Here is a 26,920-nt window from a genome sequence, read left to right as displayed (position 1 = left end):
TAAAGCTGAGAAAATCCTGCGTGTCCCGCTCTACTTTAACGCTGTAGCCAAGGAGCAAGTACAAAAGGATGCTGATAAAGCTGTTTTAATGATAGGGCTGATTAAGCAGACAAATGCTCATGTATTCTTTCTTTTCTATGGCACAATAATCTCATCTCTGTATTTGTCCCAATATTTTGGAAACATTCTTGAATATCATGGCAATTTAAGACAGTAGGACAATTTATTGAGCAATAGCCTTGATTCTCAAAATGCAACATCTTTTTCCATGCATATTAACTACAATGTTTCACTGAACACAGGACAGAGTCCATGATGAAATACTTTATGCTTTGTGACTATATCCAAGAAAAGAAACACATAAACAAGCTCTCAGTCTCATATAATTCTTTAGTAAAATTCTGTTAAAGTAAATTAAGAATGGGAAAACGTGTATTTAGCTGCAGTTGATTTGTGGAATTCATCATTAGTGAGTTTGGTCTAGCAGCTCCAACCTGCTTTTTTTTTTTTTTTTTTTTTTGGCTGGGTTTGAACACAAGGTCTAGACTCTAGGATAGGTCTGAATGCTGGTAAAGGAAGCAAACAGTGGATGGATGCCAGAATACAGCTTCTCTACATCCACCAAGGGCTATAGCAACAACCAGGGTAATGAAAAGCCAGTTAGGACAGCCCTAGCCCAAACAAGGCAGCCTAGGTCACCTATAGAGCACTAGAACATTTATGCAAGAGTCACCAAATCTTTCAAATCATGTAATCATAGAATCATTTAGCTTGGAAAAGACCTTTAAGATCACTGAGTCTAACCATTAACCTAAAACTACCAAGTCCACCACTAAATCATGTCCTTAAGCACCACTTCTGCACGTGGGATGGAGTCTCAATCACTTCCCTGGGCAGCCTGTTCCAATGCTCGAAAATCCTTTCAGTAAAGAAATTTTTCCTAATATCCAATCTAAATCTCCCCTGAGCAAATGAAGGCAAGGACAACAAAAACACCAACATACTCGAAACCCAAAAGGTGGCTGCGCAAGCAAACACTTGTCTGAATTTTTCAAATAAACATCAATTTGTCTAATGAAAAAGTATAACCTCTTTATAAGAAAATCTTGCCTCTCCTATGCTGAGCACAGCAGCAGATTCTAACCTTACCTGGAATCTTTACACACAGTGACTTATGAGCATAGAGATATGATAGAAAAAGTTTATTAATTTTTAAATTGGATTTAAATACCCAGAAATTAGATTTAAAATTATAATACATCTTTAAAGGGAAATTTCTCATTTCTTCGGTCCAATAAGGTGACAAGAACATACCTGTTGCTATCACACACAGACACAAGGGAAAGGTCCTCCCTTTTGTACATTAAGGTTTCAGTGTTTATACACTTCATTTAAACTTTAGTCAGCAAAACAGAAGGTCAAGGTAGAAGTGGTTACTAGCCTTTTAAATTTGACACTTTCTATGAAGAACTGAGAATGGGGTCAAACATTTACATGTGACAGGTTTTTCAAGGGGAAGCAAAAAATGGTGTCAGTGGGCTAAGGGTCAGAAATTTGCTCACTCATTGGTAAGCTAAGCAATGTTTACCGATCTTTAACAAACAGCATCTCAACATAACTTGACTGAAGAAGTTTATACTGTAAAGCCACAAAGCTGAATGTTCTGCAGACAGAAAAAATACCACTCAGTAATCTGAAGGATACTCACAGCCAACCATGCATTTAAGAGTGATGTTTTATTTCGGAGCACATAATCTGTGCCATGATGTAGAGTCAAGATAATTCAAAACTTCTAAAGGCAAAACCATATTAATTCAAATCAGTCATGAAATCTACTAACCTCACACTTTTTTTTACTTGTATGCCTCCATCCTAGCCTTTTAAACTAAGCTGCCCTTTTCTCATGTTTGTACTAAGAATTTAATTACATTTCAATTATTACACCTTAAAAATTTTGAAGCATCTTGACTCAAATTGTGAGTTCACCAAAATCAACTATCATTTTCTATAGGGCTTCAGTGTGCCAGGATTTCTTCATTCTCTCCAGAGTTATTTTAGATTGTCAAAATATTTATTTTCTCACTTAAATTTCTATTCCTCAATATATCAGCATTAAATGAAGATCCTGGATCATATGATTTCAGACTTCTGTTATACATTAGACACATCATTTAGCTTGCAACATTACACTTAAATTACTGTGGTAAGCTTGACAACACAGCTACCACAGATTTAATATGGGGAATGGCAATAGGATCAGAGGCCCTAAGTTGTCCTCTAATGCAGCAAGAGTATGGTTGCAAATAAAGAAACCCTGTTAAAGACCTTAAATCTTTCATTTACAGAACTTCAGATCCAAAAATTTGGAAATTCCAGGTTTATGGTTCTATATGCAACCTTGTGTTTTCCTTGTGTAGCCTATGCACTGAAGATGACATAAATCCTCAAGGCAAGGAAAATGCAATCTTACCACAAATTGTACCACAGAGCACAAGAATTAAACTCTTACCAACATTAGTAGCTTGAGAATTAAACTTTTAACAACATTACAAACTTTTACCAACAAAAAGGAAGTCAGGTAAAAACGCCAGGAGTCCTGCATGGATGAACAGGGAGCTCTGGACAAGCTCAAACACAAAAAGGAAGCCTACAGCAAGTGGAAGCAAGGACACATAGCCTGGGAGAAATACAGAGAAACTGTCTGAGCAGCCAGGGATCAGCTTAGGAAAGTTAAAGCCCTGATAGAATTAAATCTGGCCTGGGATGTCAAGGGGAACAAGAAAAGCTTCTATAGGTACATTGGTGATAAAAGGAAGATTAGGGAAAATGTAGGCCCTCTGCAGAAGGAAATAGGAGACCTGGTGACCTGGGACATGGAGAAGGCTGGGTACTCAAAGACTTCTTTGCCTCAGTCTTCACCAGTGAGGGCTCCAGCCACACCGCCCAAGTCACAAAAGGTAAAGGTGGGGACTGGGATAATGAAGAACCACCCAGTGTAGGAGAAGGTCAGGTTCAAGACCATCTAAGGAACCTGATGGTGCACAAGTCCATGGGACCTGATGAGATGCATCTGTGTGTCCTGACAGAACTGGCAGATGAAGTGGCCAAGCCACTATCCATCATATTTGAGAAGCTGTGGGAGTCTGCTGAAGTTCCCATTGACTGGAAAAGAGGAAATATGACCCCCATTTTTAAAAAACAAAATAAAGATGATCCAGGGAACTACAGGCCAGTCAGTCTCACCTCTGTGCCTGGCAAGATCATGAAGTGGATCCTCCTGGAAACTATACTAGGGGACATGGAAAATAAGGAGGTGATTGGTGACAGCCAGCATGACTTCACTAAGGGCAAATCATGCCTGACAAATCTAGTAGACTTCTATGACAGGGTTACAGCACTGGTGGACAAGGGAAGAGTAACTGACATCATCTACCTGGACTTGTGTAAAGCATTTGACACTGTCCTGTACAACATCCTTGTCTCTAAGTTGGAGAGACATGGATTTGATAGATGGACCACTCAGTGGATAAGCAATGGTTGCACTCAGAGTTACAGTCAACATCTCAATGTCCAAGTGGAGAGCAGTGACAAGTGACGTTCCTCAGGGGTTGGTGTTGGGACCGGAGCTGTGTAACATCTTTGTCGGCGACATGGACGTGGGATTGAGTGCACCCTCAGCAAGTCTGCTGATGACACCAAGCTGTGTGGTGCTCTTGACACGCTGGAGGGAAGGGAGATGCCATCCAGAGGGACCTTGACAGGCTGGAGAGGTGGGCCCATGCAAACCTCATGAAGTTGAACAAGACCAAGTGCAAGGTCCTGCACATGGGTCAGGGCAGTCCCAAACACAAATACAGGCTGGGCAATGAGTGGATTGAGAGCAGCCCTGCAGAGAAAGACTCGGGAGTAGTAGTGGATGGAAAACTGAGTATGAGCCAGCAATGTGCGCTCGCAGCCCAGAAAGCCAACTGTATCCTGGGCTGCATCAAGAGAAGGTCAAGGGAGGTGATTCTTCCCCTCTACTCCACTCTCATGAGACCTCACCTGAAGTCCTGTGTCCAGCTCTGGGGCCCCCAACACAAGAAGGACATGGACCAGTTGGAGTGAGTCCAGAGAAGGGCCACAAAGATGATCAGGGAGCTGAAGCACCTCTCTTATGAGGACAGGCTGAGAGTGTCGGGGTTGTTCAGCCTGAAGAAGGCTCCAGGAAGGCCTTATAGCAGCCTTCCAGTACTTAGAGGGGGCCTACAAGGAAGATGGGGAGGGACTTTTTATAAGGGCATGTAGTGATAGGACAAGGGGTAATGGCTTTAAACTGAAAGAGAGCAGACTTAGACCAGATGTTAGGAAGACATTCTTTACTGTGAGAGTGGTGAGACACTGGAACAGGTTGCCCAGAGAGATTGTGGATGCCCCCTCCCTGGCAGTGTTCAAGGCCAGCTTGGATGGGGCTTTGAGCAACTGCCCTAGCGGAAGGTGTCCCTGGCAGGAGGGTAAGAACTAGATGACCTTTAAGGTCCATTCCAAACCAAACCATTCTATGATTCTATGATTCTACCATTTTTGTAAGGATTTTCAGTGCCTGTCTTCCCAAATACTCCCCCTTGCCTCCCCAAATCCTATATACCACATTCTCATCAGCAATTCTTCAACTCTTCAGTTGTGTCTCCAAGACTACTACTTTATACAGATCAACTACATTAGCTATCAGTAGAGCAGGCTAACATCCTTGAGAGACAGAATAGACTGATAGGTGCATGAATACAGAATAGAGTGATGGTTCCATCTTCTTTCTTCTCTAAGTTGTTCTTCCAGAAACTGGGGTGGGCTCCAGCCTCAGGTGATGTCACTTCAGGGCAGGGAATTAGGTCACTGGGACAAGCGCTGAGTTCTGGCAAGGAAAGTGTGTCACAGCCTCTTTTTTTCCCTAATCCTAAACCTTCATATGCGTCAAGAGATGGCACAGGGCTATTATTTTTATGTCAACTTCAATATATCCAAGATGTAGTAAAGAACGTACTGCTACTTTTCTTCCAGCAACAGCAGTGCTTATATCTCAGAGGGTCCAAGAGGTAGTCTGGCAAGCTGCAAAGCTTTTCACGGAAACAAAAGTAAAAAGAAAAATGTTCTTTCAGTGACAACTCATCAAAAGCACAAGAAATGTAATGGGTGACACAAAAGGCAGCGTTGTAGCCTCAGGGCTACTTCCCCTACCAAATATAAAACAACTGCAGCAAGTAGAGGAAGTATGAAAGCTTCTCATTGCAAAGGTCACAAGTCTCTTTTATACTGCAAAGTATTAGGCAGGTCTAATACAGAAATTGTTACCATTTCCTCCTGTAATGATGAAAGAATTAAGAACAGGCAAGACACGCCTCTGCTTGGTGAAATAGTATTTACACAGCTTTTCAGGGAACATCCACAGCTTTACATTTTCACTTTATCATATAAAAAAAATGACTGACAGTATCATCCGATCACAGGACTGGAAAGCCAGGAACTCCCGATTACTAATTATGGTGCTTTATCAATAATTTTCCCCCTCCTCCTCCATTTTTTCTCCCATCTTATTCCATCACTGCAGGTATGTGCACAATAATATCATATAATCTATGTTGTACAAATAGCATGGCATATTAGAGAATTGTTGCCATTTTCTGTGCTCTTCTGAACTGTAGCAAATGAGAAGTGAGTGGTACAAATTCTCTGAAAGGGAAATACACTTTTTTTCCTAATTAAATGCAGAATTTTCTAACAAAAAAGCTTTTCTGTACACAATGGAGCTCTTTGGAGGTTAACTCCATGCTAAATGAGGAGGGACAACAAGTTTATAATCTGTTGTGTGCTCTCACTTGGCTTGTGTCATTAACTATTACAACTTTTTACTAGGTCCAATATGTCAACACCTTCTGAGCTAACATAGCGTGAGCAAAAGGCCCGCTATGTGGTAGATTAAGTTATAACAAGAAACATGTGTGAAGAGTACTTTCCTGGCCTGTTCCAATTCAAAAGCCATGACAGTCTTTTCTGGGAGTTATTAAAACTTTTGATGTCTACCTTATTTCAGTCAACAGAGAGGAATGCACATGAAGAAATCTTGCGACTTAGCACAGAGAGGCTTATTGGTCCTTCTAAACAGAGTGCTTTACAATATCTTAATGTTTCTGTTACTAAGGGGTTCAGCCTTACAACTATTTCTAATAAGGCACTGAGAATAGCTCCTACATAATTATAAGCAAATCTACTGGATAGGCAACAAAAAAACCTGCTGTGAAATGTAATTCTGCTGTCAGTCACAGCTACTGCCAAGAAGTCTACTTATGAAGCAATCCCACCTGTCTTGAGAACAAGTTATTCTACTGAATCAGTGCTGTAGTGTTGAAAGCTTCAGTTGATATTGCTGAAATAATTGTGCCTGAAGATCAAAATGATGGATTAGCTAAAAAAATTCCTCTGCACCAGAAATATGCACCTTGTTATGATAGTAAGTACTTTGTTTTCAACCAAAACCAACTTTTGTGAGTGAACATTTTAGATATGGTAGTAAACGGAGCACACTAAGAGTCTTCATTGCTGCACTAGTTAGCTAGGGTAAAGCATTTATGGAACCAGGTTTTATAACCGATCACCTTTTGGATCATTAAATGGCGACCTCATGTTTCATTCAAGAAAAGCTTTTAGCCCATTGCTGCATAAACAAAGCCTTAAAAAAAATAAAGTCAAATCAAACATCTCTAAGATGCAAGTTTAACTCTGCACCAAACCATTCATCTGCTCATGTATAAGAGGAACAATGTATTTCCAATATATCACAAAGAATCACAATATATCCCAACTGACAGGTACAGAATGGAATTGAGTATGAAGAGGAAGTGGGAAATATGCATCTCCTAACCTCCAAATGCTGTGTCTTGCTTTCTCATGTCACCATGCATGTTCCATTTCCACATTAGGATCCATTACTTGCTCCGGGCTATGACAGACGTTGCAAGAACAACTCCCGCCTTACTCCCCTAAATCTTTTATTTAAACTGAGCTCACAACGTAGGTTGCTCAGGGAGGTCAGAGATTCAATCCTGCTGCCACAAAGTTCATCTGCCTGGTAAAGGGCAAAGTCAGTGAGATACTAGGGAAGGAAAAGCTTGTTCATGTAAGAGGCCCTATAGTTATTAACAGTTGGGAAAAACGTGAAACTGATACTCCAAGGGAAAAATAATTAGAAGGAAAAAGACATGGTACTGATACTACTACTGGCAGGGAGTGTTTTTTGACCCACAAATCATTGATGATTTTTCATGTACATGGGGCTATGCATAGACAGATTTTTGAAGGTACTTCTTGTTCAAAGTGGGTTTTAATCACAAAGCTATAAAGGATATTATTACTATAAAGGATATTCTGCCTTCTGAGTATTTTAATGTTATTTTTCCTGCTCTAAAATAATCCATGTACAGTTAAGTCATATTGAATAAAAAGGCAAAAGCACCTGTTTTTTTCCTTCATATGTTTTGCAAGAGGAGAGAATCACGAATGTACGAAAAAGTATTGGGTGATCACGAGTGGAAACTTACAGGTTAATTTACAGAGCAATTTAAATCAAGGCAATTAGCAGATACTAGTTGTGACTGAAGATTCTGTGGTTTTGTGTTCCTTTTCTTTTTTAATGTCCAGAATGTGTAAATTTCTCAAGCTGAGATACTAAGTGACATCCCAGGTTCTCAGACAAATTAACCTATTCACTGAGTTAAGCAAAATAATTGATAACATACTTGTACTGAAGCTCCCTATTATTATTAACTGATTTTATTTTCAGGACAATACCATTAAGTAACATCCCTACTTTATAGATAATGAAACACATAGGATGGATTAAATGACATGATGTAAACTACATATAACACTTGGGACTGAATCAGTATTTAAATCCAAGTCTCCTGAGACCCATCTTACTGTTCTAAGAGATAAAACTTTACTGTCTGTCCCACATTAGAGTACCTCCATTGGTTTTAAAATAGCAGAGACAGGTCTGACTCACTGCACTGTTCTCATTCTCCTGACTATTAAACTAGTACACACTCACACCTCTCAAACTCTTCAGAGTTGACAATGACCACCAGCTTTACCAGCTAATATCCAGACATCAGCATATCTGAGAAGCAAGAATAAAGCAGCTAGAAGTCAGGAACTAGTATGCTAGATCTCAAAACAGTTAATGTTTTAAAGTGTATAACAATCCTGTGGATGATATTCCTCGAGTTACCGTCAGCATCTCAAGTTTCCCAAAATACTAACTAATGTAGATTTAAAATGTTCTGTTTAAGTGACCTAGTAATACATTATAAAACTTTACATTTCTTAGGTGATTGCAGTGATAAGTTTGTGGAGCATAGCAAATGTTTCTGCTTTGGAAAAAAAAACCACCAAAACATGTATAGTATCTTAGAAATCACTGTCAAGCAAGAGGAAAAACAGCAGTAAATCATCCAGCACCTGCAATAACTAGATAAGAAAACAACAATTAATCTTTGGTATTAAAATATTTTGCCTCTCAGAAAACGCATGAGAACAACTGTGATAATCAAAATGAAGAAAGTTTACCACATGCCAAAACAAGTTTACCACAAAATATCATCTGAATCCAATTACTTCCCATATCATGTAACATTGCCCAGGGCACGAACAAGGCTCCCTTCCTGGTGTAGCCTGAGTTTTTCTTTTCAGAGCACATAAATGAGTATTTTTCCAAACTTCTCTACTTTTCTAGTTTTTCCACAACCCCTTCCCCCTAAATCACAACCCTTCACAAATACAAATGTGGATCCCTATTCAGCAAACAGAAGCTGACTGACTATAGATTTGCTCTTGTTAATTATTTCTCATGGATGTTTAAAAGCAGTCCCCATACTCCCCTGGCTCCCCACATCACAGGTGGGAGCCTCCCCTGTACATTCTTCCTCAAGACTTTTCAGTCTTCTGGTTGGCCCCATTTGTAATTTCTGGTTTACCAGATTTTCCAGATAGGTCTTATATTTTATTTTATCTTCTTCCCCCCAGCCCTCCCAGAACAAGAGACCAGAAGAGTTTCAGGCAGTGATCCAAGATTTCCAGAGGCCCCACAGCCCGGCCAGCGTGCCAACAATCTGTGCACACACAGTAAGGACATCTGATGCACTCGGAACGTGTGGGACTCGCTGCATAGGCAATATGGAACACATATGCACATATTTCTATCCTAAATCCTACATAATACACCCCAGATATTTCCCTCTCCTTTTTTCCTGCATGAAGTCAAATGGAGTTGTTGAAACTGACAGATCCCAACATTTATTATAAATTCATTCCCTCTGATACACCTAATATTTTCCTGTGACATTTGCTTTCAAAGGCATTTGGATATCTGCTTATACCTTTCACACATTTTCAGCTTCCATAACCATATGATAGTCTGGAAATAGAATGAGGTGACAGTGCACTGCCCAAACTTTGAATTACAGTTTCTCTATACCTGAAGGCTTATTTGGGCTGGTAAATCCAGTTGCCACACAGCCATTTCTGACATTCCTGCTGACTTCTACTCTAGAGAAGTGAGGAAAGGTAACTAAGCAACACAGATCTCTTGGACTTTCGGATTTATTTTTTCACAATAAATAATTCCATCCTTTTTTGGTGCAGTTCAATGATCACTCTAAAGAAAGAACTCTTCTGTCAACAAAATCTAAACTATCTAAAATACTATAAGCCATCTGATGCCATTTATCAAATATACTATTTCTTTAATTAAGGCAAGTGGTAAAGAGAGGTAATGTTCTTGTTCAATAGCACTGCTAACTATACAAGCTGCAACTTGATAAAAAACGAGTCTTAATTATGCTATATCCTTAATATTATGCTATAAGATACCCCAAAATGAATCATAGTAGAGACTGTCACACGCTTTCTTAAAAACCTATGATGAAAAAGAGTTCTTACTACTTACTTTACTTACTGAAGTATTATTTTCTATTTTGATGTTCCCAGAGTGAACAAAAAACCTGATTAATGTCTCCTTCCAACCTGAAAGCCAGCTTACCTTTTCCTTCATTTTGCCACAATCATTTCCTTTACTTTCCTAAGATTATAGCGCAGAAGTCTTTGCCCATCAATGAAGGGAGCACTGTGCCTTGTCACTTACTTCAACCCTGTTTTTTTAGTATTTTGAGTATAAAGGCATTTTCTGTTGTGCTGGAGACTTTCTAAAAGTTCAGTAATTTTATTAATGTTTCCATGATGGCAAGCGTTTTACATTTTCATGGATACTTGGTTTCACCTGAAGCTTGTTTAAGTTACTTTTATTTGCAAATTTTACTTCTTTGCTAGATAGAGTATTAGGATCTGATGAACACATGGTCACAGATTCTACTTTTAAATTATCGTGCTGGAAATGCAGACCAACTTCCACAGCCTACAATAAATTTAGTACAGATTTATATTGTGGTAACTGAACAGAAAGGGACCTTTGGCTTCTACAACAACTTTTTCCCAATTTGTATTCATCTGGTAAATTAGTTACTTGTAACTATGGTAGCAGATTATATAAGAAACTTTATTAACAAGTAGGGCTTAGATTATAAACTTTCACAGTTCAGGAAACTAAATATTATTCCCCATGAAACCCTAACATAGGCTTTTTACTATCCTTTCAACATGCAGAAAGCAAAAGTTAGTTCTGTTTTTCAGTATTTTCCTGACTCCTGTATCTCCTTAAAACACGATGTTATATGCATGATGAACAACTACTTGTTCTGCAAGCAAATAAATGAAAAGTAGAATATTTCATTACTATGAAGGAACAAAATAAATAAAGGGAAAAATGTCACTGAAAAACTACCTTTAAAATAATGAATATGCTTATATAATTTTGTGTAATACATAGTTCTTTCTAAACAGACTGTATTTAGTCCAATTTTTCCCCAAAGTTAAACCCACAAAACGTAGCTAAGATCAGGTCCAGAAAACAAAGACAAAAATCCTGTATGAGACAGAAGTCAAAAACAGTGAGACAAAAGACAAGATTCCAATTTCATTCTTTGATCATGTATGAGAATTATTTACATGCAAGCAAGCATACCTAAGGGCTTTATTACAGGAACAAAACCAAATTGGACACTATAGTAGACAGCGTCCAGGATATTATGAATACACTGCTAACAATTAGCACTGTATGTGAAGCTAAGATAAGGAAGAGAGTACTAGATACCGAATACAGAAAATATATTTAAAATAAAACAAAATTAAGACTAAGCCAGTAAAAGCCTAAGCAAACATCTGAATTATGTAACAACTGTTGTCCAATGTTCAGTGTTGCAGTAGAGAACTAATGATAATGCATTCCTAGTAAATTCAAACAAAAATATTTCTCACAATGACAAAACTGGAAGAGAATAGACTAAAGTGGGCATGACATTGATTTTAGCCTGATTTTACTGGTATTTACTAATTACACAAAATTATATAATATAAAAGGCATAAGAAAATAGCTATGGAAAATAAGCAGCTACACCAAATAGCCTGCCATTTCCTTTTTTCATAAATTGCTATATCTAATCACCTTTCTTTTAAATTATTATTTCCAACTGAAGAGCAGTTAAATGAGAATCTTTTAGTAATAACTCATAAATTATGTAAGTGATACATTAAGGCTCCCGAGAATTATGTAATGTTAAGAGACGTTAAAATTATATTTCTTGCACAGAGATTTAAGAAAGAGCTTTAAGAGTTGCATCCTTTGCCAAAAACATTAGCATTCAACACTAGCATGCTTAGCTCATTAAGACTGCCTTTCTTTAAGTGCACATAATGCTAGAAGCAAAACACAAGTCTGGACTCATAAACTGCATGAACATCACCGCTGTCATTTTGTTACTCACTTCTTCCCCTTCCCTTAAAGCTGCACACAGATCACCTCCCGGTACCTTTATTCTTTTCTCTTCAGTCACATGCTCCTCTAATCCTTCAGTCAGCCTACAAATCTCACCTGCAACCTTCCTTGTTTTCATTTCCATAATTTTTACTTTGCTACCCAAACCATTTTGAGTGTTCTTGTCACTCACACTGCACACCAGGTACTACACGATCCATTCACACCCATCCTGGGGATTCACTGGTGTGGGTCTGATACAAGAAATAAAAGCCTCAGAAATAATATACTATTAGCAAAACCAGGTCTCTCTGAAGCAGCAGCATCCTCTAAAGTTTCACAGGGACTCCTTGTCTGTTTTTTAGTATAGACCACAGATCCCTGAGGGCAAGAACCAGGTAATTTATGATATAATTAAAAAAAACAATGGCATTATACTAATTAATTCTTCAAAGAGATATCCTAAGATAATAGTATATATCACTCACCTAAATCTGCAAACAATATGCTATCTATCAAAAATAGGTAACTGTCAGTTAAGGTAACTTCCCAGTACCATGCATGTAGGTCACTCAGTAATCTGGTCCACTCACATCCATGTTTCACAAAAAAATCAACATGGTCAGGTCAGTTTAAGCATCTAATTTACAGGCATTTAAGGTAATGCTGTTGGTATCTTCATTAAACACTTCTAGTAACTGTCTTCACCCAGTACAGGGTACAGCAAACAGAGACTTTGGAAGTTAGCATCCCAGTTTGCGTGGTGGCAAGTGCAAAGCAGGCCCTAAGGATCTGCCTCAGGCAACACGGGATTGTGCCACAATCATGGTGGGGGGCACTACAAGGCTCCATCCCCAGCATCCACTGGAGGAGATACCCTGGGAAATCAGAAGCCTCAACCGAGACAGCACTCCAGAGGGAGGCTGCTACCACCCAGGACTCGGTTTGCAGGGTGACACTGGCCTCACAGCAGGAGATACACTCTGGTTGGGGCACTGAGTCACCAGTGAAAGGAGCTGGGGGAGGAGGTGAACAGACTCCATCACATCATGAAGAATAAAAAGGACATAAACAGGGTCACCTCAGGGACCTTGCAGAGGTTTCTGGGGGATATTGGGGTAAACTTCTTCATACAGGTACTACATGTGTTATCTTTCAGATCTGCTCCTCAGGAAGAAGGAAGAACTAGTTGGGGATATGATAATCAGTGTTAGCCTTGGCTGTAACAACCATGAAACAGTGGAATAGTGAAGGCAAGTAGCAGAACACAGGCCCCGGGCTTCAGGAAAAACTGGCTGGATCATCAGGGTCTGAGGATGGTGGTTAAGGGTATATACTTTAACCTGGAGACTGACTACAGGTGAAATACCACAGAGGCCCATGAGCCCGTATGAAAATCATCATATAAACCAATGCAAGGAATATTTTTATTTTAAAAACAAACACACATTTAAGATGTCTAACATTAACCTTAACTCATGGAGCACATGTCGTACGAGGAGTAGCTGAGGGAACTGGGGTTGTTTAGTCTGAAGAAGAGGAGGCTGAGGGGAGACCTCATCACCCTCTACAACTACCTGAAAGGAGGTTGCAGGGAGCTGGGGATGAGTCTCTTTAACCAAGTAATAAGTGATAGGGTTACAGAATGGGTTGTAGGCGTTGGAATGGGCTGCCCAGGGAGGTGGTGGAGTCCCCATCCCTGGAGGTGTTTAAGAGTAGGGTTGACTTAGCACTGAGGGATATGGTGTAGTTGGGAACTGTTAATGTTGGGTTGATGGTTGGACTGGATGATCTTCAAGGTCTTTTCCAACCTAGACAATTCTGTGATTCTGTGATTCATATTGAAAAATAAAAGCACAGTCCTCAGTTTCAATATGCATTAACATTTTATGCACTGGATCATACATCATCTGCTGCTACTTCTGGAAAAAAACTAGGTTGTCAGTTGATCATCATATCTACTATAAGGCTACCCTCCTTTACAAAACTTACAGGTCAACCTCTTTCTTACACAGAACTTACCAATGGCCTTTGTGTAATGTCTGGCTCCAAGTAACAGCTCTGGAGCTCTGTACCAGAATGTCACCACAACTGGATCCAAGTCTGCCAATGGCTTCAAAGGTGAGTTGAACAATCTTGCAAAACCCATATCAGCTGGGGGGGGAGGGTGTGTGTGCAGGTGGGAAAAAAAAAATAAAAGAACATTTAAAATTTTAATAGATATAAACCAGAATTTAACAGTATTGCCAAAAAGCAATTACAACAAAAGCTCAAAACCATTACAACTTACAAATCAGTTTCTAAGAAAGCAACAAGTTACTCATAACAACACTGGGCCAAATTTATCTAAGGCTAAATTCCATTTACTTCATTTATAAGACTATGAAGGATGACATTTCACTTTTAAGTGTTTTCATCATGGTATTGCAAAACTTTACATAACACAGATGTCTGTTAATTTAAATAGAACTGTAATAGAAACCTGGTTAACTGAAGTCAATAGTAGTAGGTCTCTAACATACATTTTCTCTTCTATTTTTATATATGTTTACAAAACTGCGAGCCCTTGTGACTGCTTATATATTTACCCAAAGTGCAAAACCAAGATGACAGCAGTGTGGATTGTTTTGCAGTATTTTTCAAAATATGCCTCCTACTTGATTTGGAGGAACAAACTCCAGAACCAGGAAAAAGTTTTTAACCGCAAATTAATGAAATCAGTGAGTGTATACTGCTACACAGGTATATTTTAAATGTAAACATTCATTTTATATAACTCAAAAATTCTCCCTAGGAACAACCTTGCAAGTAACATTAAGAAATGCTAGACGGGAAAGTACAAAATTTGGGTGTATATTCAAAACCACACATTTTAATTCAAGTCTGAAACTTAGCTTTTACACAACTTCACCTAAATCTTTCTGCTTCCAAAGTTATGAAATGTCAAGTATAACTTTCTTGCAGTTACCCACACTAATATAAGCATATGAATGAAAAATGGTTAGCTGAACGTTTTCAAGTATAGCAAAAGCTAATGAAAAGAAGTTCTAGTGTATTAGTTCTTTCGTGATGATTGCCACGTGCTTTATTTAAAAAAAAGTTTATATCCACATGACTAAGGCTTATGATCCGCACAGGTAATTAGATTTTGAATAAAGACCATCACAGTTACATGCGTTTCCCACCTTGATGCCAAATAGCCTTGTGTATAGTAAAACTTTGGACCTCTACAAACACATGCCTTGATGTTATTTATACAAAAATAATAAAGAACAAATACAATTTATAAGTAACAATATTATACTAACTAATCATAGTATAAGTCAAAAGAACCCTAGCCATAGCCATTCTTCTATATGCTTATTACTTTGTTTCTTACAGACGCTTTTATCTTACCAGATAGCCTTGGTGCTATCTACATAATAATGCTTGGAATCTCTTAAAGCTTGTAAACTCAGTGAATGAGATTTAAAATTGAACTAGATGTTGTGCATACATACACTCAAAGGATAATGAAAATCTGTTTCTATCTTACACTGAAGATGTAATTTTTTAAGTAATTCCTTAGCAGTGCAATGACATTTTCTCAAAACGTTTACCTATTTTGACTCTTCCTCTTTCAGGACCTTCACCCATTACCAGAATGTTTGCTGGTTTCTGGAAAACAAAAAGCAGAATATTTAGTTACCCAGCCTTTGATTATTACCTTCAAGAATAATAAAAATATGTATATTTATTTTATAATGAAAACATTTCTATAAACACTCTTACAGGTTTAAATTACCATACCTTTATGTTTTGCTGACATTTAGTTTTTATCCCTAGTTATGAATTTCACAGTTAGAAAAACTTTAAAGTACTCTGACATTTCACAGTAAGAAATGTAATCTTTAATTAAATTTGCATTTCCATTTTTACCAGAATGATCATGTTTATTGGTGAGATTTTCTTTTACAGGAAAATTTTATACCAGGCTAACATTTATGCTACACATCAATAATCTGCCAAGAACTACTTTTGCTAGTATAACTTATTGAAAATTATGCCAAATCTTGGTATGAAAATGCACAGATGAGAGTTGCTTTTGTTATCATCACATGCAACTACATCTTTAGAGCTGTGCTTCTTTTCAGTATACAGATGATAAAAATCACATTGGCAAAAGCATTTTTTTCCACAAAGTAAGTTGATTTCACACTATGAGAACTCACTTAAAACAGGAGTATACACAGACAGATACATCCACAAGCTTTTGACAGTGTAGACAGCAGCTCTACAAGTAGAACAAAACCTTTATAGGCATTTTATGCAATCTGCAGTTGTTTGTAACCAGCTGCTTGTGAATACCATATAAAATCTGCACATGACATCACAACAATTGTTCTGCAATTAGGATCTAGGTTCCCTCAGACATCAATAGTCATTCCTTGGAAGCTCTTCCCCTATTGTGTTAACAGCTGTAAAGAAGTAAACAAGATTGAAAACATTAAGGGATTTGAATGAAGAGATGCATAACAAAGTTTCAAAGCAGAATTTTTGGAAGGTTCCTTCAAACATTAATTATATTTAAAATCCCTAATGCCTGAAGAGGTCTGCTCAAGCAGGATTTGTTCAAGAATCTGGAAGAGATGCCTACAGAGCCAACATCAGAATCTCACTTAATTTCTCAGTTCCTAACACTTACCACTACTTACCTGAAATGAAACACTCAAACCAGGGTTACTGATTTGGCTCAAAATTGCAAATCCTTAGCTTTTTTTGAAAAAACAAACAAACAAAAAACAAACAAAAAGAAGCAGTACTTCACCTATTCTTTCTCCTTCCCTCCAGGAAGTTGTTCTCCCTTCCCACCTCATCCTCAGTGCTAAACATTACTTCTTCCCTGGCTCCAGCCACAGACTCTCTTTCCAACCCTGCTCCAGATACCATTGCCTCTTTTTCTGCTCCTTTGTAAATCTCAGGATAATTCTCAACACCATCCCTGACTTCTTACTCCCCAACATATTTCTGGAACCCTTCAAGAGGGAATATGCACTCCCTTCTTCAAGAATGCAAAAGCTATTTTAATTGATCTTGACTAAACACTCACCAGCAAATCTAGGAAAGATAAAGATTATGCTTGCTCTTAGCTAATATGTAATGATAATGAAATCAACACTTCAAGGCAACTGCTCAAACTCTGGTTTTACATTTATGTATTACCCTGAACTGAATATTCTGGAGAACAGAACAATCCCATTCTGCATATTCAGAAACCAGGCCACAAGGGAAGCATGCAAGTTTGCACTACTCTTTACTTCTGTTAGAAATCACATAGCTAAAATTGTCCCAGCCGAGGCAGCAAAATTCCAGTTTCCTTGTCAGAATTCTTCCTTAAAATCCTGCCCAGCAACCTTGATTGAGAGTTTAGTATGAATCAAAAACACTTCAATAGACCTTTACATTCAGGATTGGATTTTAGGCACTATAAAATGCATTTATTTGCCACATGAATAGAGCTGATAAAAATGTAGTTACTGCACTGATTTCCAGGTCAGGTTTTTTTTCATAGAAGCATTATATTGTAAGAGATAAACTGTATAGCACCAGGAGATGTACTAAGACAAAATTTAAATCCAGGCAGATATAACAGGATTCTCAAAACAAAGTATCTCGTAAGGTTCATATTTTACCTGTAACGTTACAAGATTCTTAAAGCAGCAATTTATTCATAGAAAAAAATTCCTGTTTTTTCTGCTGACATAAGCCACAATATTCACAAAATAGTTCAGGTTGGAAAGGACCTCTGGAGATCATCATGTCCAACCCCCCCGCTCAAAGCAGCATCAGCTGCAGCAGATTGCTCAGGCCTGAGTCCAGCTGGGTTTTAAACATCTCCAGGGATGGAAACTCTGTGAAACCTCTTCCAGTGTTTGACCACCCTCACAGTAAAAACAGGTTTCTTTGTACATTTAATTTATGCCCACTGTCTCTCATCCTGTCAGTGTATAGCACTGAGAAGAGTCTGGCTCAGTTTTCTTTACTCCTGCTTATCAGGTATATATACACATTGGTAAGATCCCTGCTGAGCCTTCTCTTCTTGAGGCTCAACAGTCCCAGCTCACTCAGCCTCAGAAAGACACTCTAAACCCCTAGGCAACTTCATGGCCCTATACATACAGGGGTTACACTAGGTTAGAATCTATGGAAGCAAGGAATTTGTCCATTTATGTATTTTTAAGCCAGAATGGTTTAAAGGTGCTGTTCCATTTAAAATTTAAATCTGTACTAATATTTAATCCACTGAGGATTAGAATTCTACTTGGGCAGCCAGCAGAGAAGCATGCTGATTTATAAATTTACCAGATTACATATCCATTAGCTCTCGTGAATCTATCGGAGAGAGTCGGGGGGAATGGGGAGAGGATAGAAAACAGAGAAGGAATAAAGTGTGAAACAATTGAAAACTTAGTCTTATTTCCAAAAGAGCAAGTGTTTCTCCTGAGGCACCACCATCATGGATGGCATCCTAATACGTGCAGGATCTCACTGATCTGCAGACCACTGCCTCAGTAACACCTTGTGTTGCAGCAGCTTCCTGTGAGTTGAGAAGTCTTCATTCAAACCTGCTCAGAAGGAGAACACACCTGAATTTGCTTATTTCCTACATGAGCAAATTACTGCTTGGTTATCAGCTACCAAAAAGATAAGAACTTTCTGAGTTCCTCTTGCTAATCGGACCTGTTCTGGTTAGGAAAGCATTTTCAACTGTATGCAAACTGAACCAACCAAATAGTAACACTAACTTGATAGGACCAATCTTCCTGAGATGAGACAAGTGACATCCAGCTCCTGTGTCCATGAATTTTTTTATTCAATAAACAGCTTCAGGGGAGCTTAAAACACAGGTCATGTGTTCTGTGGTTGTTTTACACAATAATGGCTTAAACACTGTAAAGTAAAACTCCTCACCTCCCCAGAGTCTTCACGATACACAAGCCAAGCTGAGAGCAATCCAACCCTCACGGAGCAGGGGTGCTTTCCTGGGGCCTTGGCTAAATGAGTGGCACCAAGGCAGAGTAGCAGAACTCCAGGTGTTCAGGTATGGAGGAAAGACTTTGGGTTATTCACAGGGATTATTTGGCATCACAGATCCTCAGGAAAGTAGGTAATGAATGTTTCCATCATGAGGTAAGTGAGAGGACTGCTAAACGGAATGCAAACAACTTCTGCTTTTTGGAGAAGGGAGAACACGTTAGTCTAATCTCTGGATATGTAGGATTTTAAGTATCAAAACATTTTACTCTGAGATAGTCACTTCATAGTCTATAATAATAGTTACTGGACAGCTGCAAAAATCAGACTAAAAAGTGGGAATCGGAGAAATTAAAAAGCCTCATGTATGTTCAGGCTAAATGCAAGTTATAAGTACCAGTCTAGTTCTTGAAACAAATCTTACTGTTGTCCAAGTGATGACAAAAATGGGGTTTTAAGTGGAAGAAAACATGAAGGCGCAAACAGCTAAGAGACCAAAACCTGACGCGTGCTCAGAGTAAATCACGTCTCTTTCTGAGGACAGAATTTTATTTAAGAAAGTTTGAGAAGCCCTGCTTAAAATTATTAACTAACTCCTTAGGAAAGGGTGAGGTAACACAACGAGGACTATACTTGTGAGCCAGTTACATCCCAATTAATAGCCTCTCTATTTTCCTCAAACTCTCCCCTTGCTGAGAACACAAAACACCAGCTGGGAAGCAAAGCGAAGCTGCTCCGTCTCCACCTATCTAGTTGCTATAGAAACAAGAGAAACAGTAAGAGTTAGGAGTATCACATTTAAGATCAGCTATAAAAATGAACAGAAAAATCCCTGCTGAGAAATGCACTTGAGATTTGACTGTCTAAGGAATATTTGCAAAAAGAGCGAGGTCAACAGCAACAACCGACTGGGGCAAAAACTTGAAATATCTGCAAAAAAGGATGTAGATGGCAATAATTTAATGGGTTCTTTACAAGTAACAAGCATAGATAATGCATTTACTTTTCTACATCAGTGGGAGAGTGGGAATAAAGCAATTAACAGATCTTGGTGGGAGAGAAATGAAAATGTTGGGCTAATAAGTATGTTTTCATAAATAATAAGTATGTTTTCATAAATGAGTATCATGAATGGGACTCATACGGACATCCATGTTATGTTAATCAATATGCTTCCTATTTAAATATTTAGACAGTAGGTTAGAATAAAGATTGAAGGAAAAGAAACCACGTATGGTTTTGAAAGAGCATAATGGGTCAAAACAGGAACAACAGCCTAACAATAGATGGCAATACTTTAGTTTTAAAGGTTATTGTTGTTATCTCCCCAAGTACAGTGGTGACACAATTCTTAAGAGATTTAGTGCAGAATTACATTCCTGTGAGAAAACGTCCACAGGGACATACCAATTTCCATACACCATTCTTTAGTGTTTATCTCCAAACAAATGTGTTTCCCTTTTGGAATGTATCACTGGACAAAGAATAATCTGAAATTAAGAGGCTTCTATTGTAAAAGATGTTGCAAGTCTTTCAGATAAAAGCTCTCCCCACAACTAAAGAAACTGGCTTGTGATGAGGTCTTTTCAAGTCTCAATTATTTAAAAAAGCAGTTGTAAACAGCACAGTGTTGATACATAGACGCACTTTCAATTCACAAGCCAAAACCAAAGGTCCTAAATGAGATGACAGTGTTCCACTCTGCAAGCACTGCTTAAAAGACCACTGAGCCTTTAAATTCAAGATTAAGAGAGCGCTGCAGATTCTTCACAGAAATTTGCAAACAAAGCTTTTGCTCTTCTCATCCACAAGGGAATGTTGGCACTTTCCTGCCGTAAGTCAATGCTATTCAAACCCAGACATTGTTTTCAGATCAATATACTGGCATACTGGTACCAACGCTTTTGATAACAATTCATCTAATTAATGCAGGATTTTAAAAAAATAAATGTTTTTTTAAAAGATTTTTATTATGCACTGCAAACCTCCAAATCATTACCACTTCCATTCACATTACTTCCGTATATTGAAAACAGTATAGAGAATTTGTTAAAATCACTTCCCTCTCCTTTTTTAGAAAACTGGTCAACATTTTTCTGATACTGAAGCACTAGACAAAAGTTTACCATATAAAGAATCTTCACATCTGCTTCTCTTTACAGGCTTTACATACTGTGAAGTCATATTAGAGTCACCACTGATTACACAGCATCACTTTCAACTTTTTTTCAGTTGTCATCCTTAACTTCACAAAACCCCCCTATTTCATTATATTTTTTGCCTAGGTTTGTAAATCCATACAACTTTCTTCTACGGTTTCTCTGTTAGCATTATTGACCTTGCAAAGCAGTATTATTAAAAAGTCTCAATATATTTATATTTAATTCAAATCAATAAAGTTTCTACAGATATTGTCAAATTGGACAAGGTCAAAAATAATCTGATTACTACAGTACATGATCTAAAAAGGCAGTAAAAACACAAGGAATGCAAAATGCTTTGAAATTGCACACCATTCAAATTAAATAAAAACTTGTTTAAATCTAGAAAAGAAAAAAAAAAAGAGGCAGACACATCAATATATGGAAACACAGGAAGCAAAGAGTACCACAGAAGGCTTTTATAGTTAAATTTTAAAAAAAGTCCAAAAGTTTTTGCAATAAAAAATGAAAATACAAGCAAATGTGGACACATAAAATTTTACAGCTAAATGTCACTGGATTGTTATGTTTAAATTCAAAAATGTACTTGATTATCATCAGAGGAACATCAGTGACAACAAAAGCATTTTCAAATGTATTCGTAGCATGCAGTAAACTGAATTTAATGCACAGAAATGTATTTATTAATATGATAATAATACACACATGGTAACAATTATTTTTAACTCCACTCTCGTTTCTTATAAAAATAATTTAAAAACGAAACATACACAGAATGATAAAGACATGGAAGCATGTGCCACTGAGAGGAAAAAAAATCTTTTGCGTAATTCTGAGAGATAGAAACTGGATATTCCATCATAAACCATGGTGTCAGATTATGTTAGGGACTTACGTATTTCATAGCTGCTGAACTGATATGGTCAAAATAATGATTAATTCCAGATACCAGGAATTCTAATAGCAACCAGAAGCGTAAAATTTTCCTCAAGCTCTGGAACCGAGAGTAAGTAGCTAGAAGTAGGACCAAATTGTACAGAGGTATCTGAAATACTTCTTTGGAATGCCTTAGATAAAGATTTTGGTTAAACACATTCCTTGCCTGTATCCATTACGTGTTGAGAGGGGAAAATGTACTGTTTTACCAAAGCTGGCTATCAAAGAAATCTTTTCATGTTTATATTCTTATAAAAATCCTCTACGTACAAAAAGCAAAAGCAGAAATACTAAAACTATGCCTACAGTGCAACGATAGATCTGCACACAGTAAAAAAAAAAAAGTCCCTTAAATAAACTTAATATTATCTAGTCTATAACAACAGCAAAGATATGACTACACAGGCTTCATTACAGACTGATTTAAACCAGCCTATGACTCTGAATACTCTTTGGAAAATCATTCAAAATCATACAATGCTTTGGGCTGGACGGGGCCTCTAGAGGTCACCTGGTGCTCAAAACAGGAAGGTCACCTTGCTCAAAACAGCGGCAACTTCAAAGACAGAACCGGCTTTGAAGCGGCATCAGGTTGCTGAGTGTCATAACCAAGGGGGCTGCAATTCTCCAAGCGCGGAGGTTCCTCCGTTCTGGTGGGCAACTCCCTGCACCATCTAACCACTCTCATGACAAAAAACTGTTTCCCATCACCTACTCAAAATGTCTTTTGGGAAAATGTGTGTCTGTACCCCTTCCTCCTTTCTCTGCATACCTCGTAAAATGGTTTCATCTTCTCTACAACCTCCCATTAGGTAGTTAAGGTCCACACTGAAGACACTGCATGCTGCCAAGTACGGTGGCACTAACGCTGACGCACACAAAGCTACCTCCATCACCCTGTTATACTCCTATTGCAACTTTGGCTGAACAGTTACACAGCTATACATTTAACACTGGAAACACATATTTGAGATGACAGTCAGCCTAGAAGTCCAGACTCTGGAACATACTCACTACAAATGTATTTTATCATGGGAAAGGCAGGCCTTTTGCCGCCTCCCCCCCCCCCCCCCCCCCTTTAACCAAATCACATATAGACAAACTATGTAGTACATTCTATTCAAGTTGCTATGCCTTCAGTTACTGTCATAAATAACCACCTTATGATAATGAAATCAGTGGTCAGGTAAAGTATTTATTTCACTGGTTTACTTCATTTTTCACAGGTTGGATGTTCTCTTGAGAGGTAATTAAGCACATACTTCAACTGACACTAATTCTTTAAATTCACTCCCCTCAGCCCTACTCAGGCACTCCCTTGAAATGGCCAAAACATCCATGTTCCTTGTAAGAATGCTCTGCTTCAAAATCAATTTGAAACAATGGTTTCTTTGGCAATTGCTAGAAAAGATAATTTATGAACTCAAGGTGTTTGATCATTGTTGAAACAGGAAAAGACTATTCACCAACACTATACCCTGGTTAATCAATGGATAATATAGTTGCAGTTATGTCACTGGAAAATGGACTGCAAACACAAGGGGAATACGAAATAAGAGTAATCACAAGATAAGACTATAATTCTGGGCTACATAAAAGTTCAGAAATGAAACAATCTTCCTTTCACACACCATTTCTTTCAGGTTTCTTGTGGCTGACAGAGCATTAAATTACTACAAGACAAAAATGAAAACTCCAACAACTTAGGATGCCGGGCATTTCTTCTATTATAACAATCTTCACAATGTACTAGTGTACCAGTGGTTTCACCCCAATCAATGACAATGTCGTGCAAATGAAAAAGAAAAGAATGAAAAAAGCCTCACATTAGGAGAATGCCAAAACATTTGACACAAATTAAATTTTATGTTGCTATGCAACATTATCCAAAGCATTCTGCTGGTGCTAGTGCTGCAATAGCATATTTGAACTTAAAATGTTACATGCAACCTTGAGAAGAACAAAGAAGGGGCAAGATAGAAACAAAGAGAAAAATATGATCATAAATTATCAATGAAAAATAAAATGTCATAAAGCAAATGTTTAAATAATACACTGAATTCACATTGTCCCTGAGATTTTCAAGACATTACAGTACACACTCCAGCAAAATCCCCATGAAACTACCCAGCAATCATCCAAGTCTTTGTCTTTAAACCTTGCCTGGGCTCTCTGGGAACACCAAGGAAACCACATGACAAAACAGATTGCTCAACTTCTGCTACCCCATTTCTGATCAGTGCAGATGTCAAGGCCCATCCTGTGTGGGAACAGAAGACTCACCTCTGAAGTAATTTGGAAGAACGTTCTGCTCTTCAGTATATTACAAAGAGGAAATAGAAAAATAAATTTCACTCCATTAGAAGTACAAACTCTTCCTCTGTTGGGGTTTCAAGAGACATCCTAAATACCCCAGGATACTGCAGTCAAGCCAAGTCTATGCATCTCTGCCATCAAGTCCTTATCAGATATTCTTCACACATGATCAGAATAACTACCCAAAGGCAAATAAACTGAGAAGATATTTGCACATATGAAACACTACAAACCACTTTCTTCACCTTTTTAAAGGCAAAAGCTAAGAGACAGCAAGTCTGACAGAACTCTAATATGAGAAAGCCTATGACCGTGCTAACTTTGGGACTAGAATTTGAGAGGAGAGGGAAATGAGACTATGAGATTCTCACTTGTTTCTGCTGTTGGAACTCTTCGCCTGTTTGCATTACTTTGTTTCTGTTACAGCAGCATAAAAATTAGGTATCTGGTAATTCTTTCAGTTGCAGCACTAAATTCCACCATTGTCAAATCCTGGTATTTGCTCTACATGATATTCTGACTACTTCTCCCTGTTAAGTAGGGTTATTAAGACAGGAGGATGAAGCCTCTATGCAATCAAAGGACAAATGACTGAAAGTGAGACTGCTGACACTGTCATAAACCATTTTGTTAATTGCCGTTCACAAAGTATCTTTGGCAGTAAAACTCCAATACCTCCATTCCCCTGAGAGTCTGGTAGAGTCAAAGAATTAACAATGCTTTTCTGACTGCAATAAATAATATAGTACCAAACGAATAGATAAATTAAAGGTCATATGTGCTTAAGCAGATTATCCACCAATTCAAAATAATTTTCTAACAGGCCAGGCAGGAACAAGCACAAACCATTTGCATCCAGAATGTATTTTCATTAACAATTATAAATAGCTGAAAGTTATAGATCTATAATACTGCTGTTCCCAACATGAGTGAACACTGCCTACACAGCAACCCTATTCAAGTATTCTATTATTTATGCAACCCTTCTTGTACACAAAGGGCAGAATGGGTAAAGTACTGAACAAATGGCTCTTTCTTTGGACAGCTCAAGCCAGAGAGGCCCATACAGTAACAGGGCACAGGAGCGAAGGCAGAGAAGTGCACGTTGTGTAGGGAACAAACAGCAACTGCACAGACAGGGCTCGGGGATTTGGTGTCAGGGACGGAGGGAACTTGAAGGGTAACCAGATAGTTCTTTCATGCAAAGACTGACCCATAAAACAACAGACATGGCAAGAGCAAGGGACAGAGACCAAGGAAAGTGTCTGCAGCCAAAGGCATAGCTGGTGGAGGCTGGGAAAGGTATTATGAGCAATGAGGAAAAAATTGGCTCAGAATACAGAGTTTAAAAACCTGAACTTGGTTCAAGAAAAGAAAAACTATTTAAAGTTAAGGTTTAATACGCCAATTAAAATGTTATGGAGACCACAAATTATCTTTTAAGAGTCTCAACATTTATCCCAGTTACTTAGCTGTTGTATGCATAGTCCAAGACGTTTTCTTGTCTTGGAAAAGGAAAATATTTTAGTTTCTCAGATACCATAGTATTTACACAGCTTGATAAATACTGATTTTCAATAAATTTTTTAAACATAAAACAATTTCACTTTGCAGAATGGCATTTGTAATTTGTGTTTTAGTATCAACAGTCACAGCCTAAGACAAGCTGGAAGCAAAGACTCTTAAGTACTGTTAGGTAACCTGCCGTCTTGAGCATGAGTAGTATTTTTCCCTACCCATAACTGCTTTTGTTTCCCAGTTCTCACTCAGAAAAACATTGCTTCCTTATCCAGAAGAGTCTATCTTTCTGCAGAATACTTTGCAGCCATTCATTTCAAACCAGCACCTCCAAAATTTCAAAATAAAAGATTCTGCAGATACCAAGGCAAAGTATACTGGACATAACTAAGGAAGATTCATAATTATACAACACTATCACTTCAGAGCTGTGAACACTGCTCCCTCCTTTACATCTATGAACCTCTTACTAGCAATGAGATAGTGTTTGAGGGTAAAAATTTCATAAGCACTTAGGCATCCTATTCTTGAACCTAAAAACCCTGGTCACAAAGAGCTCACACAGCACTTTGGTGCTAGGGGGAGATGCCTGGACCCTTCATGCATTTACTTGAATAACCAAATGCAGTAGGTTTAGTACTTCTCAACAGCATAAGTGAGGTGTGAGGTCCCACTTAAAAAATGGTTTATATATAGATGCTTTAAACAGTCATGGTTACATTCTTAGTATTTTCTACAGGCATTTTTATGTGCAGAGTAACACATCTGGAGTAGCCTTAATAATTCATGCAGCTAGATGAACAAATTAATTAGGCTAAGTGGAAGTGTGAGTTGTCAGCACCTCAGCTAACATGTGGGTAACTGCCATGGACACACTCTTATCATGCGGTATCTTGCAGTAAGCAACTTGCTCCTCTTCATGAAGAAATAAAGGTATCTTTTACTTACCACAGGATACCACTGGTAAAAGTGTGCCCACAGGCAGGTAGAGCAGCTAAAGGGTTTTGAGTTCATATTCTCACTTGCACTCACAAGAAAATTGTCTCCATCAAGAAAACATGCTTATATTCTGACCTGC

The 26,920-nt window shown here is 38.1% G+C and overlaps 1 protein-coding gene across 3 annotated transcripts in view; it reads right to left on the bottom strand.

Moving 5' to 3' along the window:
* CDK19 (cyclin dependent kinase 19) overlaps positions 1-26,920 on the bottom strand; it is a 130,571-nt gene that overhangs the window by 23,626 nt on the left and 80,025 nt on the right. For all 3 annotated transcript variants that reach the window (XM_074819330.1, XM_074819332.1, XM_074819333.1), the window contains 2 exons: positions 15,496-15,553; positions 13,919-14,050 (listed from right to left, as the gene is read on the bottom strand). In XM_074819330.1, coding sequence (XP_074675431.1) covers positions 13,919-14,050; positions 15,496-15,553 — 190 coding nt within the window. The remainder of the gene's footprint in view (positions 1-13,918; positions 14,051-15,495; positions 15,554-26,920) is intronic.

Source organism: Strix aluco, chromosome 3 (genome assembly GCF_031877795.1).
Source record: "Strix aluco isolate bStrAlu1 chromosome 3, bStrAlu1.hap1, whole genome shotgun sequence".
Lineage (NCBI taxonomy): Eukaryota > Metazoa > Chordata > Aves > Strigiformes > Strigidae > Strix > Strix aluco.
Note: the sequence above shows the minus strand (reverse complement) of the source record. Positions and strands in the feature narration are given on the sequence as shown.